This window comes from Notolepis coatsorum (genome assembly GCF_963971535.1).
Source record: "Notolepis coatsorum genome assembly, chromosome: 5".
Taxonomy (NCBI): domain Eukaryota; kingdom Metazoa; phylum Chordata; class Actinopteri; order Aulopiformes; family Paralepididae; genus Notolepis; species Notolepis coatsorum.
In genome coordinates, this window is record NC_140169.1 from 175,157,682 (window position 1) to 175,177,855 (window position 20,174).

Sequence of the window (20,174 nt, forward strand, 5' to 3'; positions counted from 1 at the left end):
AAGTTGATTTTAGGTAGTACATCCATCTTAACTATTGATATCCGTGCTTGTACTGTGTTTTTAAGTTTTGCCCATCTATCAAGGTCGTCTTTGATTTTGTTTTGGATTTTTGTGTAGTTGTGCTTCACCGTTTGTCTTATGGTAGGGAATATTTCCACTCCCAAGCATCTGAAATGTTTTACCATCGGTATCTGTCCTGGGAGGGTTGTATCTTTTTTTGCAGGGGTGTTAAGTGGAAGGAAAGCAGACTTCGGCCAATTTATCTTAAATCCCGATAAATCACCAAAGTCCTCAATCAACTTGAGCAGATGAGGCAATGTGGTGTTGGGGTTTTGCATGAACAATATTACATCGTCCGCATATAAACAAATTTTGTTGTTGTGTGCCCTTGATTACGATTGGTTCTATGGATTGGGATTGTCTTATATATTGTGCTAAAGGCTCTAATGATAGATTGAACAGTCCGGGACTAAGAGGACAACCCTGTCTGGCAGAGCGTGATACCGGAAATATTTGGGAGATGATTGTGCCTGTTGTAATCATGGCCGATGGGTCTTTGTATAATACTTTAATCATATCGATGAATCCTTTTCCTAACCCCATCCTTTCTAGCACTGCCCACAGATACGACCATTCCAGCCTGTCAAAGGCCTTCATAGCATCCAGGGACAGCATCGCCTTAGGTATGGTGTCCTCCTTGTCGGCATCAAGTACGTGCAGTATACATCTTATGTTCTCAGTGATCAGGCGGCCTCCTATGAAGCCAGTTTGGTCCGGGTGAACTAAAGACGTCATATGCTTTTGTAATCTGATGGCTAATACCTTAGAGTACAGTTTGATATCTGTTCCGAGGAGGCTTACAGGTCTATAACTACCGCACTCGTTGGGGTCTTTGTCTTTTTTAAGGAGGACTGTTATGAGTGCAATATTGTCATTTTTATGGAAGTTCCCCTCCTTGACTGAGTATAAGATCATATTTAGTAATAAGGGGCCAATTATGTCCCAACAAGAAAGGTAAATTTCTGATGGGAAACCGTCTCTTCCAGGAGCCTTACCACTTTTCATTGCGGTTATGGCCTTCTTGAGTTCCTCTAGTGTGATCAGTGTTTCTAACTGTTTAGCGTCATCCTCTGAAAGTTTAGGGAGAATAATTTGATTAAGAAATGTGTCCATTTTGTTTTGATCGAAGGTAATTTCTGATTTATATAAGTCGGAGTAGAATACTTTGAATGTATCGTTTATTTTTACAGGATCTGTTACAAGTACTTGTTGTGCTCTAATGGTAGTTATATCTGCAAATGTTGCATTAATTCTTAATCGCATGGCTAATAGGTGGCTGGGTTTGGGACCATGGGAGTACTGCTGTTGTCTTGTGCTGCGTATTTGTATTTCCGATTGTTGTCTGTATATGGCATTGATCTCTATTTTTAGTACGTTAACTTGATTTTCTAGTCGAGTTGAGTTGTTGTATTTCAGAGAATTAAATAACGTTGAGTAAAGCGTTTCCAGCTCAGCCAGTTTTGTGCTTTGATTCTTGCGCATTTTGGAGGAAAAGCTATCCGTGAAGTCTTTGATCATTCCCTTTACCGACATCCATATTATTCTGGGGTCATGCACCGAGTTTGCATTCTCCCGTTGGAATACTATAAGAGCTTCTTTGAGTTGTGTAATGAATTCCTTGTTATTAAGCAGCAACGAGTTAAATCGCCATCTTGGGGCTCGGGAGGATAGTATACCAAATGTACCTTTAAGGAGTAAATAACAGTGATCTGATAGTGCGTTGGGTATCATTTCCACTTCATAATTATCAAATAGTCTCTGTGATGCAAAGACATAATCTATTCTGGATAGTGTATTATGTCTCGCAGATCGACAAGAGTACTTTCGGGTCGTGGGATTAAGTAACCGCCATAAGTCATTTACACCTGTAATCTTTGACCAATCCTTTAATGCCTTCGATGAATTCTTTTGTTCGCTGGAAAAGGCGAGGTAAGATTTGTCCATCCTTGGGTTCCAGATGGCATTAAAATCCGCTCCTATTATAAATGAGTAATCGGGAATGTCTAACATTGCATTGGTTAATGTAGTGAAGAAATCTTCTTCGTACAAATTTGGGGCGTATACCGCTATCAACGCTATTTTCCTGTTCTTATGTTCAATCTTAGCTATAGTTATCCGACCTTCTACATCAGACCATACTCCCTTTAGTACAATATTCAACTTACGTTTAACGACTATTGCTACACCCCGAGTTCTCGTACCAATAGAGTGACTGATATTATGGTATATGTTGTCCGCTAATTTATCTATGTCTTTCCCTAGAATGTGCGTTTCGCTTAGCAGAGCAATGTCCACATGTTCTTTTTTCAGTGTGAGCACGCTTTTGCGTTTGAGTTGGTTATTTATTCCCCCGGTGTTCCATATCATTATATTCAAACTAGCCATAGTCTATACATGTTGCATTGTAATTTTTGGTAATGCTTCTAGAGTGCGAGGCAATAATAGATATACATCCCACTAGTGAGGTCCCGTTGAGAGCCGAGCTTAAAAACATACATATATACAAATAAAAATCCCCTACCCTTCCCTCCCACCGAGAGTCGTACAGGATTGTGTTCCATGAACACAACCTTTGCGTATGACTCCCTCCCTTGCACCACCGGATATCCCAGAATGATCCAATTATCCTTAACATTCCTATGTATACCATAGGATCTAACACTCTAAATTCTACCATAAGTAGAATGTCGACTGTGGCTTGGCCACTTTCCCGTAAAAATAAATAAAAATTTAAATGATAAAACTAAAAATAAAGACCAAAAATAAGCTTCAATTGTCATGCCCTAATCACTTACATTTTATATGAACTTGTGTAATTTATAGTAACCCATGAATAATATGAAGGTATTGAACTGAAGAGAGAGCCTCAATAAATCAGAGAGAGCGGATGAAAAAGAAAAAAACAAGTAAAAAGAAAACATTAACTTAGATCTTAAAAGAGCATTGCTATGCTTAAACATCTAAAGTATAAATTGGAGAAGTAGTGGAATTATTTCCCATTAATAAAAAACAGTTTTTAAATACGTATATGCAGCATTTCCCCTGACCGGGGTGGGCGATGATCGTTGTGTAGAGTGATATTTCTGCCGGCCGGCTATGATGGCTCTGTGGTTCTGCATCTAGATAGCTGTTGATTATTCCCCCGAGGGGCTTCTGGTAGAGTGAATGACCACGTATTGCTGATATTCCAGAATGTTCCAAATATCAAAGAATGCTTCGATGTTCTAGATTATTCCAATATGTCATTTTTACATTGTTTGAATGTTCCAGTATGTTCTGGAGTGTTCCAATCTTGAATCCAATATGTCCGCAATAATATAAACACGTCGGGGAAAGCATTCAAAAACTCTGAGCACGTAGGTCTCTCTGTCCCAAATCCTCGGTTATTAAAGATTGTACTATATGGTGACCTTGCATAACTGAGATTAAAAGGCCATTTATACACTATTCTGCGTGTTGTGCAGACAAGAATTTGGCTGCATCTTCAGGCGAGTTGAGGAGAACCCTTGCTCCTTGTTTATCGACAATGCGAAGTATTGCAGGGTATATTAGTAGGGGTCTGTATTTCTCCAGGTATAGTTGAGACATCACTGTCTTGAACTTGGCACGCAGTTCCACTACATCACGACAATAATCTTCAAAGCAGTGTATTGGTACCTCCATGTATTTCAGATTGCCTTTCATCCAAAAATTCGAAACTTTGATTTAGAATTCGAATGCCAACGTAACGAACGAAGGTTCGAAGGTTCGAACGTTTGGGCTCAGCCCTAGTGTGTGTGTGTGTGTGTGTGTCTATAACTTAACTATAAAACTGGGGACACATTTCAGACTAGAAACCAGTCGACTGGGAACAGCTTTTACGATGAGGGATAAAACCCCAATATGGGAAAAAGCAGGGCTCGACACTTACGTCTTCTCAAGGAGCACAGTGAAACATTTTCATACGGATACACTGTTGTCAGATTGATTGATTGATTGATTGATTGATTGAAAAGTTTATTAACAGATTGCAGAATGGGTACAGTACAGTACAGCTCAATACATACAATTGTTAAGGGGATGCAGACCAGAGAAAGACTTTCGTCTTGTTTACATCAGGGTCCCTCCATTTTCAATTCATCATAACATATATGACATACATGACATACAGATAGACAGTACTGCTACATCTATACATTTATGACATATCAGATTTGCAAATACAGTACTGTTTGTGATACAAAAGTGTCCAGAAAAGGAGTGTATATACATTTGGCATAGAAACTGTACATTGAAGGAGGTTGGTTGGGTGGGGTGGGGTTGGGTGGGTTGGGTGAGGGCTGTACATTGGAGGTGGGGGGGGGGGGGGGGGGGGTTGGGAAGGGGACACACACACATTTTACACTGTACATTGGAATATTGACAAAGCCTTACTTGGTCATTTACTGTACAACTAGGTTAGGACATTTGTAGGGGCCAGTTTCGAGTTGCAGTCTCACGTAGGTGTTTTTTGAGAGTGTTTTTGAAGGTGGGTAGTGATTCACATTCCTTTACAGCTTTAGGCAGGGCGTTCCACATTGATGTGGCATAATTGCGAAACGTGTTTAGTCCCTTGTTTGAGCCGAATCTGGGTTTTACATGATTTGTGGAGCTCCCTCTGGTGTTGTGATCGTGGTATTCACTGACCTTTGGGAAGTATTTTGACATGTACATGGGTACCTTGGTCGCGTAGTGTATCTTGTAGACCAGGCCCATTGCAAGTTGCTGTACTCTGTCGTCTACTCTAAGCCATCCTAGGTTGTCAAAGTGGGCAGGGGTGAGGTGGGTTCTAGGAGTCAGGTCAAGTAGTAGTCTAACTAGCTTGTTTTGAGATGTTTGTAATTTGTTTTTTAGTGCCTTTGAGGTGCTTTGGTACCATGAGGTGCAAGCATAGTCGTAGTACCCTTGAATGAGTGCTCCTGCTAGAGTCTTCAGGGTATTCTTGTTTACCAGAGAGGAGATCCGGTACAAGAATCGCGTTCGTTGGTTGACTTTTTTTATTACATTGGATGCCATTTTGTCACAGGAAAGATTAGCCTCTAGGATGGAACCCAGGTAGGTAATTTCATCTTTCCTTGTGATAATATTGTCACCCACTGTAACCGAGAAGCCGTCGGTCTTGCTGAGTTTGTTATTTGAACCGAAGAGAATGGACTCTGTTTTGCCCATGTGTAATGATAGTTTGTTGTCGGCGAGCCATATGCAGATTTTGCCTAGTTCCGAGCTGAGGGCTTTTTCAACCTGTAACTTGTTCTTGTCAGAGACCAGCAGGGCTGAGTCGTCCGCAAACAGGAACAAGTTGCAGTCACAAGCTGACGACATGTCATTTGCATAAATTAGGAATAGTAACGGTCCTAGTATGCTTCCTTGTGGAACACCACAGCTCACTGTGAGGGGGGGGGATAGTGTACCGTTTACTTCCACCATCTGTTCCCTCCCCTCCAGGTAGGATTGTATCCAGCTCACTGATAAACTATCAAAACCAATTGCTTTTAGCTTGTCAATCAGAATGGTGTGATTGACAGTGTCGAAGGCCTTTTGTAGGTCCAGCATGACCATGCCGCAGTATTTGCCCGCGTCCACCTCTTGTTTGATGTGGTCGTTCAAGTAGAGAAGGCATGTGTCAGTGGAGTGGGATGTTCTGAAGCCAGATTGGAATTCGTAGATTAGATTTTTTTCCGCGAGGTACTTTTCGATCTGTTCGTATACTATTTTTTCCATGACTTTCGAGATGGATGTAAGGATAGAAACAGGGCGGTAGTTACCCGGGTCTAATTTGCTGCCCTTTTTGTGCAGGGGTGTTACTCTCGCAATTTTGAAGTCCTTGGGGACGTGTCCCTGTTTTATGGAGAGGTTTATTATGTGTGTGATGACTGGGGTGATGGCTGCTGCTGAGTCTCTGAGGAATTTGGAGGGGATGTTGTCATGGCCAGTGGCCTTGTTTGGTTGGAGGGCGCTCAGTTTTTTGAGTACCTCATCTGTAGTTACTATTTCCAGTTTGAAGTCATCTTTGTGGACGCCTAGGTTCTTGTAGTATGCTACTATGTGTTCTACCCCATACTGCCCTGAGTGGGAGGGTAGTTTGTTTACCAGTGTTGTGGCTATGTTTGTGAAGAAAGTGTTTAAGTAATTGGCTACATCCAGCTCGTCTGTGATGAGCGTGTTGTCCGTCTTTATGTTTATGTTTGAGAACCTGGTTTTGAGTTTTTTACTGCAGCCTAGTTGATTGTTGAGTAATTTCCAAAGTTCACGTGGTTTATTTTTGTTTTCCTCGGTTTTGTCATTGATGATTTTTTTTTTAGCAGTTTTGATCATGGAGTTTACGTCATTTCTTAGTCTGTTTCTTTCTAGTTTGAGTTCAGTCACGTGGTCTTGGAGTTCACTGCTCGTGCTTTTGGTAAGCTTTGACTGACTTTTACGAAACTCAGAGCATTTTTTGTCTCTGGCTTTCATAGCGGTCAGTATTTCAGTGTGCATCCATGGCTCAGCGCGATTTTTTACCCTGGTGGTTCTTAGGGGGGCCATGTTGTTTAGTATTGATGAAAATTTGGTTTTGAAGCCAAGCCAAGTTTCTTCAACCAGTGTACCATTGAGTTCATCTGACCAGTCCAGACTCTCCAGTTCAAGGTTAAAGGCCTCGCTAGAGTAGGTTTTGAGGTCTCTAGATGTGACTGTTTTGTGACAGCCAGCCTTTAGTTTTAGCTTTTTGCGGGTACAGAATATCATATAATGATCACTTAACCCGCATGCTATAACCCCTTTATTGGTATGTGTGGGAATCGGATTTGATCAATTCTGGTTCTTATTGAATCTCTATTCCGATTCTAATATTTCTGGTGGGGGAGAACATTAAATATCAAAACGATTCTACTTTATTCTTGGCATATTTAGGCTATAGTCCGTCAATTGTGAACCATGACATGAAGGTATCTTTTTCTCTTAACTTGCTGTAATTTAGCCTTTAGTTAAATCCTATTTAGTTGTCATCCGTTTCTGATACATTATGACAGGAATATATCAAAGGAGGCTTATTCAATTAATTAATATTACTGTGGATGATAATCCATCTTGCTTAGCTAGTACCTAAGGAGACAACTGTACTGTTGCCAAGGAACGTAAGCCGGTCACCTTAAATCACTGCTCAGTGACATTCATCCACTCTTTCTGTGCTCATCTTCCACATAGCTAAGGTGAAAGGAGTTCTCTTTAATAGGTCAAGGTCAACTTTATTTATATAGCACATTTAAAATCAACCGAAGTTGTACCAAAGTGCTGTACAATACAACAACAGAAATAGTAAAATAAATACAAAATACGGTATACACACAAAGTCATATAACTACCAAAAAGTTTAAAAAACAACATCACGACACAACCAAGGGATGTGTGGCTTACCAAGCCTCAGAACGCCAATAAAAACAGGTGAGTCTTCAGCTGTGTTTTAAAACTCTGTAGGGTCTGGGCAGCCCTAATTTGCAGTGGAAGACTGTTCCATAATTTAGGGGCAGCCACAGCAAAAGCTTGATCGCCTTTAGTCTTTAGCCTAGACCTCGGGACATCTAAGAGTAGTTTATTTGCTGACCTCAGTGCTCTAGCAGGGGTACAAAGATGGAGGAGTTCAGCTAGGTACTGAGGGGCCAGACCATTTAAGGCCTTGAACACAAACATGGCAATTCTAAAATCAATTCTGAAATTAACACGGGAGCCAGTGCAGGGAAGCCAGTACTGGTCTGATGTGCTCACGCCTCTTTGTGCTGGTCAAGAGGCGTGCAGCAGCGTTCTGCACTAGCTGCAGGCGTCGCAGGGAGAGCTGGTCTAGACCCACATACAGGGCATTACAGTAGTCCAGCCTAGACAATATAAAAGCATGGATGACCCTCTCCAGGTCATTGGGAGAGAGGTAGGGCTTTATCTTTGCAAAGAGCCTCAGCTGAAAAAAGGAGCCTTTTACTACAGACCCAATCTGTCTGTAAAATTTTAGATCGCTGTCAAAGGTGACACCAAGGCTTTTTATAAAATTTAGTTTTTTTGGCATCGAGGGGCCCTAAAGCACCAGCAGAGTTTCCCAACCGGTCCAGATGCCCAAACACAATTACCTCTGTCTTACCGTCATTAAGATTGAGGACGTTTAGGTCCATTCAAATCCTAATGTCGGCAAGAGCGGCCAGCAGAGGTTCAATACAGTCCTTGCACTCAACTTTCAGAGGCAGGTACATTTGGACATCATCCGCATAGCAATGAAAAGAAACATTATGTTTGCGTAGAATAGAACCTAAGGGCAGCATATATAAAGAAAACAACAAGGGACCCAGGATGGAGCCTTGGGGAACACCACAGGTAAGAGGGGCCACATTTGAGGATAATTCACCCAGATGAACAGAGAAACTCCTATCAGTCAGGTACGACTGAAGTAACATAAGGGCAGTACCTCTGATGCCAACACACTGTTCTAGGCAGGATGAAAGGGTGTCTGTGGATGAACCGGGTGCTCTGTAAACTTGCATCTAGGATTATTGTATGTTTACGGGTACCTCTGATATAAAAGATGAACCTCAGCGGTCAGTATATTGTTACACTTGCATAGTCAGACCTCTCTCCACACTACGCTAGTACATGTGCAGCACAGGAGATAGTTCCAGTGTAAAGCACTAAAGTTGCTACCGCTAACTGTTAGGGGTGGGAATCGCCAGAGACCTCACGATACGATACTATCGCGATACTTGCGTCACGATACGATAGTATCGTGATAGTAAATACATCGCGATATATATATATATTTTATTTTATTTAATTTATTATCTTTTTCAACTGCAAAGTAAAACTTTGCAATGCTGACTCCGGGAGTCGAGACCGCAGCCTCTTGCATTGGTGACGAGCGCAATCTCCGCTACGCCACCCGACCGCCCTGTGTCAACATGTTTTATCTAATAAAATAAAGTTCAGTCTGTTCATCTCACTTCAATAATTTTTATTGCAGAACATGGTATTTTCTCAAGCAGACAGATGTAAACACTGTAATCTGTGTTGCATGTACCTGACAAACTGAACTGTTTGTATTACAGTCATATTCCAACTTAACTGAATGCACATGTGTGTGTGGACTACTGTACTATTACAGGTATTGAAATGAACAATGCAACTTCCTTATACATTTTTTATAATTTTTTTATTACGAATAATTAAATATCGATACTTGGCGTCCCTGTATCGATACAGTATCGCCACGCAAAGTATCGCGATACTACTACGTATCGATTTTTTCCCCCACCCCTACTAACTGTATATGATGGGAGACTGCAACGTGTCAAAAACGATGCACAGAGAGTTGAAGCAAATGCTTTGACATGTTGGTGGTGCGTCTCTTTGCTGCAACAGGTTCCGTGGCAGTTGTAGATTTTATTTTACTCAATGTAGCCAGTGACCTGTGAAAAGATTATGGCCCATGTAATCTTTACTCGCACACTGTGATCGTAAATTATTTTCCCGGTTCGCACGCATCTATTTTTAGTCGCAAATGCGAGTAAAGTCCTGAAAAGGCCATTTTCAGGTTATAGTATCGTAGTTAAGGTTAGGCTAAAGTTGGGTTAAGTTTAGGGATGTATTGTAGAGTGTGTGTGTGTGTGTGTGTGTGTGTGTGTGTGTGTGTGTGTGTGTGTGTGTGTGTGTGTGTGTGTGCGTGCGTGCGTGCGTGCGTGCGGTGCGTGCGTGCGTGTGTGCGCATATACACAGTATATATATAGTGTTAAATAAAATCAGCTTTATGATTGCATTCATCATTCACCCAAAGAGTTCTCAATTTTCTCAACATGGCACTGACAAACAACCATCGACTCACCTTATGAAGGACAACAGGACACTCCAGGCCACACTTGCAGGTCCCATCAGTTAGCAGGTAACTCTTAGCCTGCTCCAGACAGGCTAGTACTGACCCACTGGGACTGTGTGGAGAAGAAGTGACAGAACTCAACAATGTATCACAACAGCTACAGCTTGCATTTTGGCCTAATGTATCCAGGTGAGCCAGCTGCGTCGATTTGCTAAATGTATCATCAATATTAATGTGTGTTCCATAGATTTGATTTATTCATAAACAACACGACACCGTGAGCTAATAACTTGGTGTGAGGTTTTAATAGAATATCTTCAACTATTGCAGACTGAATTAGTCCTGCCCAGTGATGCCAGTAACTAGTTACTAAGTAACTAGTTACTCTAATCTGATTACTTTTTTCAGTAAATAGTAATCTAACTTGTTACAAGCCAGTAATCTGATTACAGTTACTTTTCCAAGTGGCTGTGCGTTACTATTTAGTTACTATCTCATAATGCTGATGATAAGAGAGCCAGGGGTACAGTCAGCTAGACCGGAGATGGGACGTGCGCTCGCGCACGCACGCACAGACAGCCACACACACATGAGAATAACAAACTATAATACCATGTTTTATATTACGGTTTAAGTTTTACAATTTAATTTTTAATACAAATTATATTATATAAATGTTCTATTTTATTTCGTTTGGGAACCACTGTCCTAGAGTGCCTGAGCAGTGGACAGCTGTGGCCTTATATGGCCTGATGGCTGATGACGTCTCATGATGACCTGTCTGAGCAGCCAATCATGATTTATGACATTATGCACTTTCAATAAAGCATTATTTAAAAACTGTTGTCATTCTTATGTTATGGCAACAGCAGGGGGGACGGCGACGACTTCGTAACCTAGTTACTTTCAAAGTTACTTTACTTTGATAATCAAGTAATCAGTAAAGTAACTAGATTACCTTTTAAAGGAGTAATCAGTAATCAGATTGTTTTTTTTACAAGTAATCTGTGGCATCACTGGTCCTGCCTGCCCAATTTTTGCATAAAAAAAATAATTGAAAAGCAGTCAAAATATAAGATGCATTGGATTGAAAATGTATGATGCATTGAATCGTTACCTAAATACTGAAAGTGAGGAATCAAATGTAAGTTGGATTTTGATCATTACAACCCTACTAGCGTATGAAGTAATAAGTTACTGGATTACCAAATAGATAAACATGGTGCAGAACATCCAGTATAACCACTAGGCTATGGAATATGCTGGAAACTAAACTTCCGAGCAGAAAAAGAAAAAATATCTAAAGAAAAACAACATTCCATTCGAAGGGATATCTCAGAAAGCCAAACTCAGTTTCAAATGCTCTGGAGAGAGACTACATGTATACAGCTTGTGGCTGAATTATGGCTCCATAAATCACACATCTGACAAGACTTTCACGGTTAGACCGTGGACACAGTTTTCCCAGTATGAGGATGGTCAGTGTTTTCAAACATGTCCCCTGCTCAAGGCCATGTGTACCAGCGTGGTCACGAGGGACTATACTTCAAGGGATGCAGTATCATACTCCCCTTGAGGGTGTTGTGCTCAACAGGCTTGGCTATTGATTTTTTTTTTACAACAGGCCTCTTTTTTCCTCTACTCTCAGTGCGGACAGATTTTTTTTTAAATCTGATTACATGACAACCCTCTGGAACTGACCTACAGTACAAGTAAAGGGCCAATGAAAGGGCAAGAAGAGAGAGGACAAGACTGTTGAAATGGGGAACATTTTGCAACAGTTTAATTTGATAGCAATGACTAGGTAAAGGTATGCATCAATATACAGTTATACACCATGAAAAGTCCTACCTGGCAAATTGCTCAAATACTCCTCAATAACATACACTCTTAAAAACTCAAACTCGTCTGATTATATAGTATTATTATAATATATATTTTTTACCACTAATTCACCATCAGATTAATATGGGCATCCACAATAAATCAATAAATCACAGAATACTATAGTACAAACTTTACACTTTCAATCTCTCCGTCCCTGCCGTCTCAACGCTCAAATCCAATTTATCTTGTAAAAATGTATCCGGACAAATCTACACAATCACCCTGCAACATTGGAGTCCCCCAGAGATCGATTCTAGGCCCCCTTTTATCTCGTCTGTCCATCAATGACCCTTCAGTCTGAAAGCACTCCAAATGTCTCATCTACGCAGACGATACTGTCATAATCACATCCAATCCTGATGTAAATCTGGTAAACACTAGGCTGACTACTAGGGCTGACCTTCGAAGCTTTTTTTGGCCATCGAAGCTTAGATTTTAATTCAAAGCTTCGAGATAAAAAAAATTAAAGAATAAAACTTTTTTTTTATAATTTTTTTATATATATTTTTTTTATCTTATGTTGTGGGACTTGTACAGCACTTTGGTCAACTTTGTTGTTTTTACATGTGCTCTATAAATAAAGTGGATTGGATTTGATTAATTAATTAAATTAATAATGAGTCAGGAGCTGCTCTGCCTGGGTGGCTGCTCTCTGTTACACAGCCAACAACATTACATTACATAATTATGTTGCAACCTTTGTCTATAAAGCAAACAATTATATAAATATTTATATGTAGTTAATAGAGACGAAGGCAGAATTCGATTTAATTAAGCACGTTTTATTAAAGGGGAACTATCTTATAAATGGCCTTTTTGAGTGTTTAGCATTGTTTCCTAGCTATGTGAACTTATATTAATATGATCTATGTCTCAAAATTCTCATATTGGCGCATTCTTCCAATTCTCCTCTCACAATATTCACCCTCACTGAACTGAGTCATTTGAAAATGTGCCCTATATGTGATGTCAGAGAGACACCGCTGCATGTTAATGTTCAGGCGAAGACGACGCTGCGCAGTGGTTTAGGAGCCCAGGCTCAAAACAGCTTGAGATCTTGAGGTAGAAAAATGCTGTTTTTGAGGACTTGATTAGAAATACAAAACAATGAATAAAAAAAATATATATATTACAGAGGTGTTCCATAGACTCACAGGAATTGTGTAAAAGTGCCCAAATAGTGAAAGAAATAGTAAAATAGTTCCCCTTTAAGACATGTTTGTATATGGGTCGGGACACTGCTGCTGACTGGGTGTTTAGTACACAGGTAAAACTAAAAATACTATAGAGAATTGTCAGTGCTGTAAAGTTTAAACCTTTTTAAATCTTAGACAAACGAAACACTTTGCTTTTATGAAATATTGTAAGCCGTCATTTGAGGCTTTATAAAAGCAGCAAGTTGTATTCAACACAGAGAGGAGTTAATGAGGAATCGCCATGTGCTTGTTGTAGTTAACAAAAAGGCGGAGTTAATGAGGCGTTACGTGTATGACGTGCGTTGCATTGGAGGCGCAAGATTAAAAAAAAGAATTTAAAATAAAATAATTATAATATTTTTATTTGATATTTTTATTTTATTTTCCCATTAGAATCCCGTGCCCATCGAACGAAGCTTCGAAGTATTTAAGACAGCCCTACTGACTACTGATCTAGACTCCCTCCACTCCTGGCTACACTGCCATCTATCATTAAACACAAACAAATCAGAATATATATTTCAGAACCCCACTCAAAAAAGTACTCATTTCGATAGCAAAATAACCTGCTGCCCCCCTAATGAAGAAAAATGTTGTGTATAACTGATAAAAGTTGAAATATCCAAATAGTTAGTCCAAAGAGGGCTGCACAATTTTGGGAAACAATGTAATTGCAATTTTTCTGACAGATATTGCTATTGCGATTAAATTAGCGATTATAATAAAAAATATTAAAATTAAGCAGCCCCACAGAGGTTTATTGTAAAATGCGGCTTGCATCTGGCCTAAGCGGTGGGTCTGTTCGGGACACCGAGCCTGAAAATGTTTCTTTTTACCTGGGAATCGATACCGGTACCCAACGGTACCTTTTTTTCTGTACTTTACTCTCCCTCTCTGAAGTCTAAACTTCACAACACACAATCTAAAACCCCTTACCGCCCTCTCCCAAACTTCCTGGTTAAATAAATAAATAAAAGAAAAAAATATTTTTTCGATTGGCTAATTGCATCATTCCAATTTAATCGCGATTTTGATTTAAAATCGATTAATCGTTCAGCCCTATGTGCTTGTTGACAAAATTCCAATACAGTGTTGAGCAAGCTGTGTTTGTTGACCGACTCCATTTACTAAATAGCCAATCTAAGCGATTAAACACAATACAAATAATAATGTTGCTTGTGCAAGGCCATCTTCACTGGACACACTCTCTCTCACTCGCATGCTTTCTTCTGCCAATCAGAGCGCAGATGAACACAAACCTGCCTGCACTGATTCACTGAAAAACACTGCCACAAGGACTTTATGATGTGTGATAGAGAGGAGACCTGCAAATGCACTATATCTATAACGTTATCTCTATCTTAGCTTGATGTATCAAAGCACAGACAAACACACATGGACACACGCACAAGTGCAGCAACGTTATGTTACTAATGGTTAGAAGCCCATATAAATCATTAATAATAGTTCCCTGTTGGTAATGTTATTGCTAGCTTTGGGAATCCTGTTATCACTAACACTAATAAGCCCACGTAATTGATTATCAGGTAGGGATGCTCGATATTGGCTTTTTTACCGATATTGTCCAACTCTTAATTTCCGATACCGATATCAACCGATACCAATATATGCAGGGTCCCCCCCCCCCAATTTTTTTTTATAATTAATTAACACAACATTATGCATACTTTGACAATAAATAAAATAATAATTTGTTCTTACTTGCTTGCCTGGGTAAATAAACGTTAAATAAATGTAAAAAAAAAAAAAAAATTAAACAGATACCGATATTTTCCAATATCACATTTTTATGCCAATATCGGTAGGCCGATAATATCGGACATCGCTATTATCAGGCTATCTATCCCATTAGCCAATGCAACCCTTATAACAAACGTTGGCTATCTTATAAATAAATAAATTGCTTACTGTAGTAGATTGTCAAGAGGCTCATCCTGCAGGGGCCTATCAGCTGTTCTCTCAGCTCTGACAGCAGGTGCTGTTGCCCACCGGTCCATGGGTCATTAACCTCCTACTGCTGGCAAACTTTTAACTGGCATCAATGTCAGTGATGAAGAATAGTTTGCGAATAACTTAATTTATATATCAGTATTTTAATGCAGTATGACCAGCTTTTAATGTAAGTTTGCTTAAAAACAACAGACCACAGGTTCACCAACAATAGGCTTCACTCTTATCGTCCCCGAAGGGTCCAAAATGACATATGAATGTCCAAAGTCAATTTTGTACAGCCCCTAGACGTCATTCATTTCAAGCCCTAAGATCTGTTTCTTCCAGGATTTGACCATATCTGACATCATCTGCATTTAGGGCTGTCTTAAATACTTCGAAGCTTCGTTCGATGGGCATGGGATTCGAATATGAAAATAAAATTTGATTATGTAAAAAAATAATATGATTTAATTTTTTTTTTTGCTAAATCAACTCTGCCTCTCTTTGTTAATTACAACAAGTAATGCTGTTTGTAATTTAAGATGAGGTCGGACTCGGCACTGACAGATTTGTGTTCATTGTGCTGCTTTTATAAAGCCTCAAATACCACTCCTTTTTGCCATTTACATGCTTCCCCTAGGCCTCCTCATCAATAAATTCACCTGCATTAAATACCACTGCTACGCAGACGACATACAACTACTCTGCTCTTTTAAGCCCGACAATTTGGAGAAACTCAGCCTTCTCCAGGAGTGCCTGCTCGGCATTGAGAGCTGGATGGGGAGTAACTTCCTCCAGTTAAATGCAAAAAAAACGGAGGTGCTGATCGTAGCAGCTAGAGTGGCCACTCACTTGGGGTCCCTTAAAGACAACATACGTCCCCACCTGAGAAACCTGGGTGTTGTCTTCAACCAGGCCATGAACCTAGACAAACATGTCAAAACACTCACACGCACCTGCTTCTTTCACCTCAGAAACATTGCAAAACTACGCACCATCATATCTCACTCTGAACTAGAACTGTCCGTGCATGCTTTTATTTCCTCTAGGCTTGACTACTGCAACTCACTTTTCACCTGTCTCACCAAATCATCCACAGACAAACTACAAATGGTCCAAAATGCTGCAGCCAGGCTACTCACAAGTTCAAAAAAAATCATGTCACATCACTCCCATTCTGGTATCCCTGCACTGGCTCCCGGTACACTATAAAATTCACTTCAAAGTCCTCACTTTCACTTTCAGAGCACTCCACGGTCAGGCCCCTATCTACATCACTGAACTCATCCATCCCTACACCAACACCCGCTCACTCAGATCTGCCGATCAGCACCTCCTGGTGGTCCCCAGGTCCAGGCTGAAAACAAGGGGTGATCGAGCCTTCGAGGTGACAGCATCAAGGCTCTGGAACGCTCTCCCCCTGGACCTGCAAACTGCCCCCTCTGAAAACTCTTTTAAAAAACAACTAAAAACACATTTGTTCAGACAGGCCTTTGGTCATACATAGGCACTTTTTCTTGTCCTCACTGTTCCTATAGTATTGTTTTAATTAGTGACTCATGATTTTATCCAAATTATTTTATTCTACTTTTTTTTAACACTTTGACTGCCATGAAACGTGTTTAGACGTCATTGCTGGCCATGCTCAAGTTGCCGGAGGACGCTGTACAGCGTCCTTATATCAATATTTCAAAAATCTGCGATCGGATTCATATGTCCCCTCCTGAGATCCACCAGCAGGACCCACTGAGCTCTCTGGCGGTTCAGGAGCGCCATCTGGTGGCCGATCGGCGCAATCGCTTAACAGGATGTGCCATAGAGGTTGTGCTAGACGTCCGTAGTACTTCCGGGCACTCGCTATAGGTCCCGGGACTCTGGCTCGTCACGCTACACAGTGATCGATTGCCAATAACTCGATAAACAACATGATTTGGACGTATATACCATTATACAAGCTGGAGATGGACCGGGTAAATTTACATCCCATAATGATAAGACTTCTACTCTACGATGATCGCCCAACGGCGCGCGGAGACTGGGGTGAGTTTCAGCGTGTAACGTTACCGTCTTCGATACTAACTGCTATTATCAACATTTGACCCACATTAGATGATTGGTATAACGCTGCCCACGGAATTATAAACGCCCCCTAGCCCATCCGGTCAACATCAGATGACGTGTAGTAACTTCTAGAAGTACGTCTAGTTGGAATTTTTTATATCGCGCTGATTGCCATAAAACTGTATTGCATCATCAATATAATGCATTTGGGGCTATAGATCACGTTCTGGAGAAAGCTGCAGAAAGAGATGAAAACATACTTATACATTAGACTATACTTTACTATGAATATGTGAATGAAAAGGTTTAACGTTGCTACACAATGAACAATACATATAGGACTTTGAATGGGCCCTAATAATGGCAATGTAGCAATAGAATTTAAAAAGCTATAGCCATGCAAAGAAGGGGTACTTCTCCATAGACAAATAGAGCCGGCAACCTATGGTATATCATGAATTTAACCCAAGGCAACCAAAGTGTTAATCTGGTTTCACTGTTTTTTAACACTTTAACTGCCGAAAACGCCGGAACTCGTCATTCCCCGCCATGCTCAAGTTGCCGAGGACGCCGGAACCAGCGTTTCCGTTAGCCGGTAATTACCGGTTTTTGACCGGCAAAATATGTTGAAGTCCGAATATTTAAATATCTCCGGTCATAATGTCCGGTGAAAATAATTTCTCTAAGCACAATTTTATTATTTGAATTGTATTAAAATAGGCTCAAATTAAATAGCCTATGCGATGAACAAAACAATCATTACATGTTGCTTCACGCTGATAAAGCGCGGATGGCGCCGCTCGGATGTGAATCTTTTTTTCTTTCTTTTTTTGAGCCTGTCTGTCTGCCCACCACAGAGACCGCTGATGCCGTGGTGAAAGAAAACAGAAACAGAAATGTCGAGCGTTCAGGCCCGAGTGGAAAGTTTAATTCTCCTGGCTGAGGTGCGACATTATATCCACATTTTCCAGTTCACTGATCCAGCCAGGGTTACCAGTGACACAGTTCATTCTGGAACCTCAGATCCCCGCTGATCATGAGGTTCTACAGTATCGCGTTGGATCCATACACGTATCGATTTTTTCGAACGGTGATCAGGAATTGGAATATACCAGTTGGATACCATCTGATGTCAGGTAAGGACTCTATGTTATCAGTGTTAGGATAATCAGAGTAAGTTTGATGAAGTTATAAGCTGTTTTGTGAAATGTCTTCTTGTTTCGGTTTCACTAAAAGTCCGAGAGGAAATCAACAGGGCGATTATCCGCGCGCGGCCGTAATGTGCTTGCGTGCACGTATAATATTGATCATCTAGCGTTTATCTGAAAACGATTCATAAAAAGGCCGACGAATATCAACGTTGTGGAATATTCCACTAAAAGACTATTTTCATAGAATGCTCCAGAAAGAGCTGTTTTTTATCTGAAAACGGGGGCTTTTCTAACTGCTCTGAAACGGCAACGACGCGATAAACAGCCTTGACAGCACCGACTGGAAAATAGTCTTTGATAATGCGATGGGCAGATTAGACACATAGCCATAATTTAAAACATAGATTAGGCGATATTAACGTTAACATTGGCGCCGATGGTGGCATTCAGCCGGTAAAAAGGAAAACCAGGCTGACCGGCATTTCTCGAATATGTCCGGGGATAGAAATCTTGCAGGACATCCAGACCGGCACGAATATGTTCTAACGGAAACGCTGGCCGGAACTCGTCTTTGATATCAATATTTCAAAAATCTGTGATCGGAATCATATTTCCCCTCTGCAGCCTTGACACACAGTTCTGATCTCCTCTCAATCCTCTAGCGCAGGGCTATCCGGCCCGCGGGATGATTCTGACCGGCCCGCCAAAGATTACATGATAATAATTTTTTTTTTTTTTACTTTTTTCTTTTCATGTCAACGTTAACACGCACAATTGAGCCAAAAGTCACTCAATTAATGACAGATTTCATTGATAAATTGAGGGAAAACTTTGCAAGTCGATTTGATGAATTTGACATGTCCAGAGAATTGATGCATTTTGTGAGCAACCCATTTGCCAATGTAGCTGCTATTTCCACAAAAGGACAAGAGTTCCTTGCATCACTTCACATTGATGAAGGTCTCCTGCAACTTGAAATAATTGACATGCAAGCATCATCTGCTCTGAAGCAGGCACTTGAGAATGAATCCACCACAACATTTTGGATAAAGTGTATTCATGTCAAGACATTCCCCAAAATAAAAACGCTGGCAATATCTGTGCTAACAATGTTTGGCTCAACATACACCTGTGAATCCAGTTTCTCTCACATGAATGCCATTAAAACAAGCAACCATGCCTCCTTGACAAATGAGCATTTGCATCACTGTTTGCGGGTAGCCCTCACTTCCTATGAACCCTCTTTCTCTGCCATTGCCCAGTCAAAGAAGTGCAATCGCTCTCATTAGATGTGTGTATGTAGGCTAGGCCTGTCTGCCCCCCACCCCCCTGATGTTTGAGAGTTAAGAGTGGACAATAAGTGCTAATAAGATGCTGTGATTTGCTGTTGTTGCACAGACATGAAGCACTTTTTCATAAGCTCAGCTGCACTATAAATGTGTTTTTTTGTTCAAGTGTTGATGTTAGAATGTTCAGATGCACATCATGCACTTGTTTGTTTTTTATTTTATTTGTATATTGAAATGTTGAAGAGGAGATGTTGCAGTTGTTGCACAGTCATAAATGAAGCACTTTTTGCAGGAGATGTTGCAGATGTGGCACATAAATGAAGCACTTTTTTTGAAAAGTATACTACTTTTGCAATGTAGTTAAATAAAAGTTGTGAAAATGTGGTTGCGTGTTGTGTCAAGTGTACATATATTCATAGCACGGGGAGGCGCCGTGGCAGTCCGGCCCCTGGCCCCTTGGGTTTCTGACAATGTGGCCCCCTGAACAATTTAGTTGAATAGCCCTGCTCTAGCGGTTCAAGAGCACCATCTGGTGGCCGATCGGCAGATCGAAAAACCGGATGTCAACCTTTAACCCGGCAGGACTCACTCCATATGTGGTCCGGGCACTCGCTAATGTTAGAGAGACTCAGTCTTCACACAGTGAACATCGATCGGTGGAAATAACTCGAAAAAACAACATGATTTGGACGTATATACTATTATACAACCTGGAAATAGATCCGGTATTTCG

General features: G+C 40.6%; 1 protein-coding gene across 1 annotated transcript in view; it reads right to left on the reverse strand.

The window, feature by feature from the left end:
- LOC311228795 (methyl-CpG-binding domain protein 5-like) overlaps positions 1-20,174 on the reverse strand; it is a 45,608-nt gene that overhangs the window by 9,143 nt on the left and 16,291 nt on the right. The window contains exon 2 of the mRNA XM_084314740.1: positions 9,914-10,016. Coding sequence (XP_084170866.1) covers positions 9,914-10,016 — 103 coding nt within the window. The remainder of the gene's footprint in view (positions 1-9,913; positions 10,017-20,174) is intronic.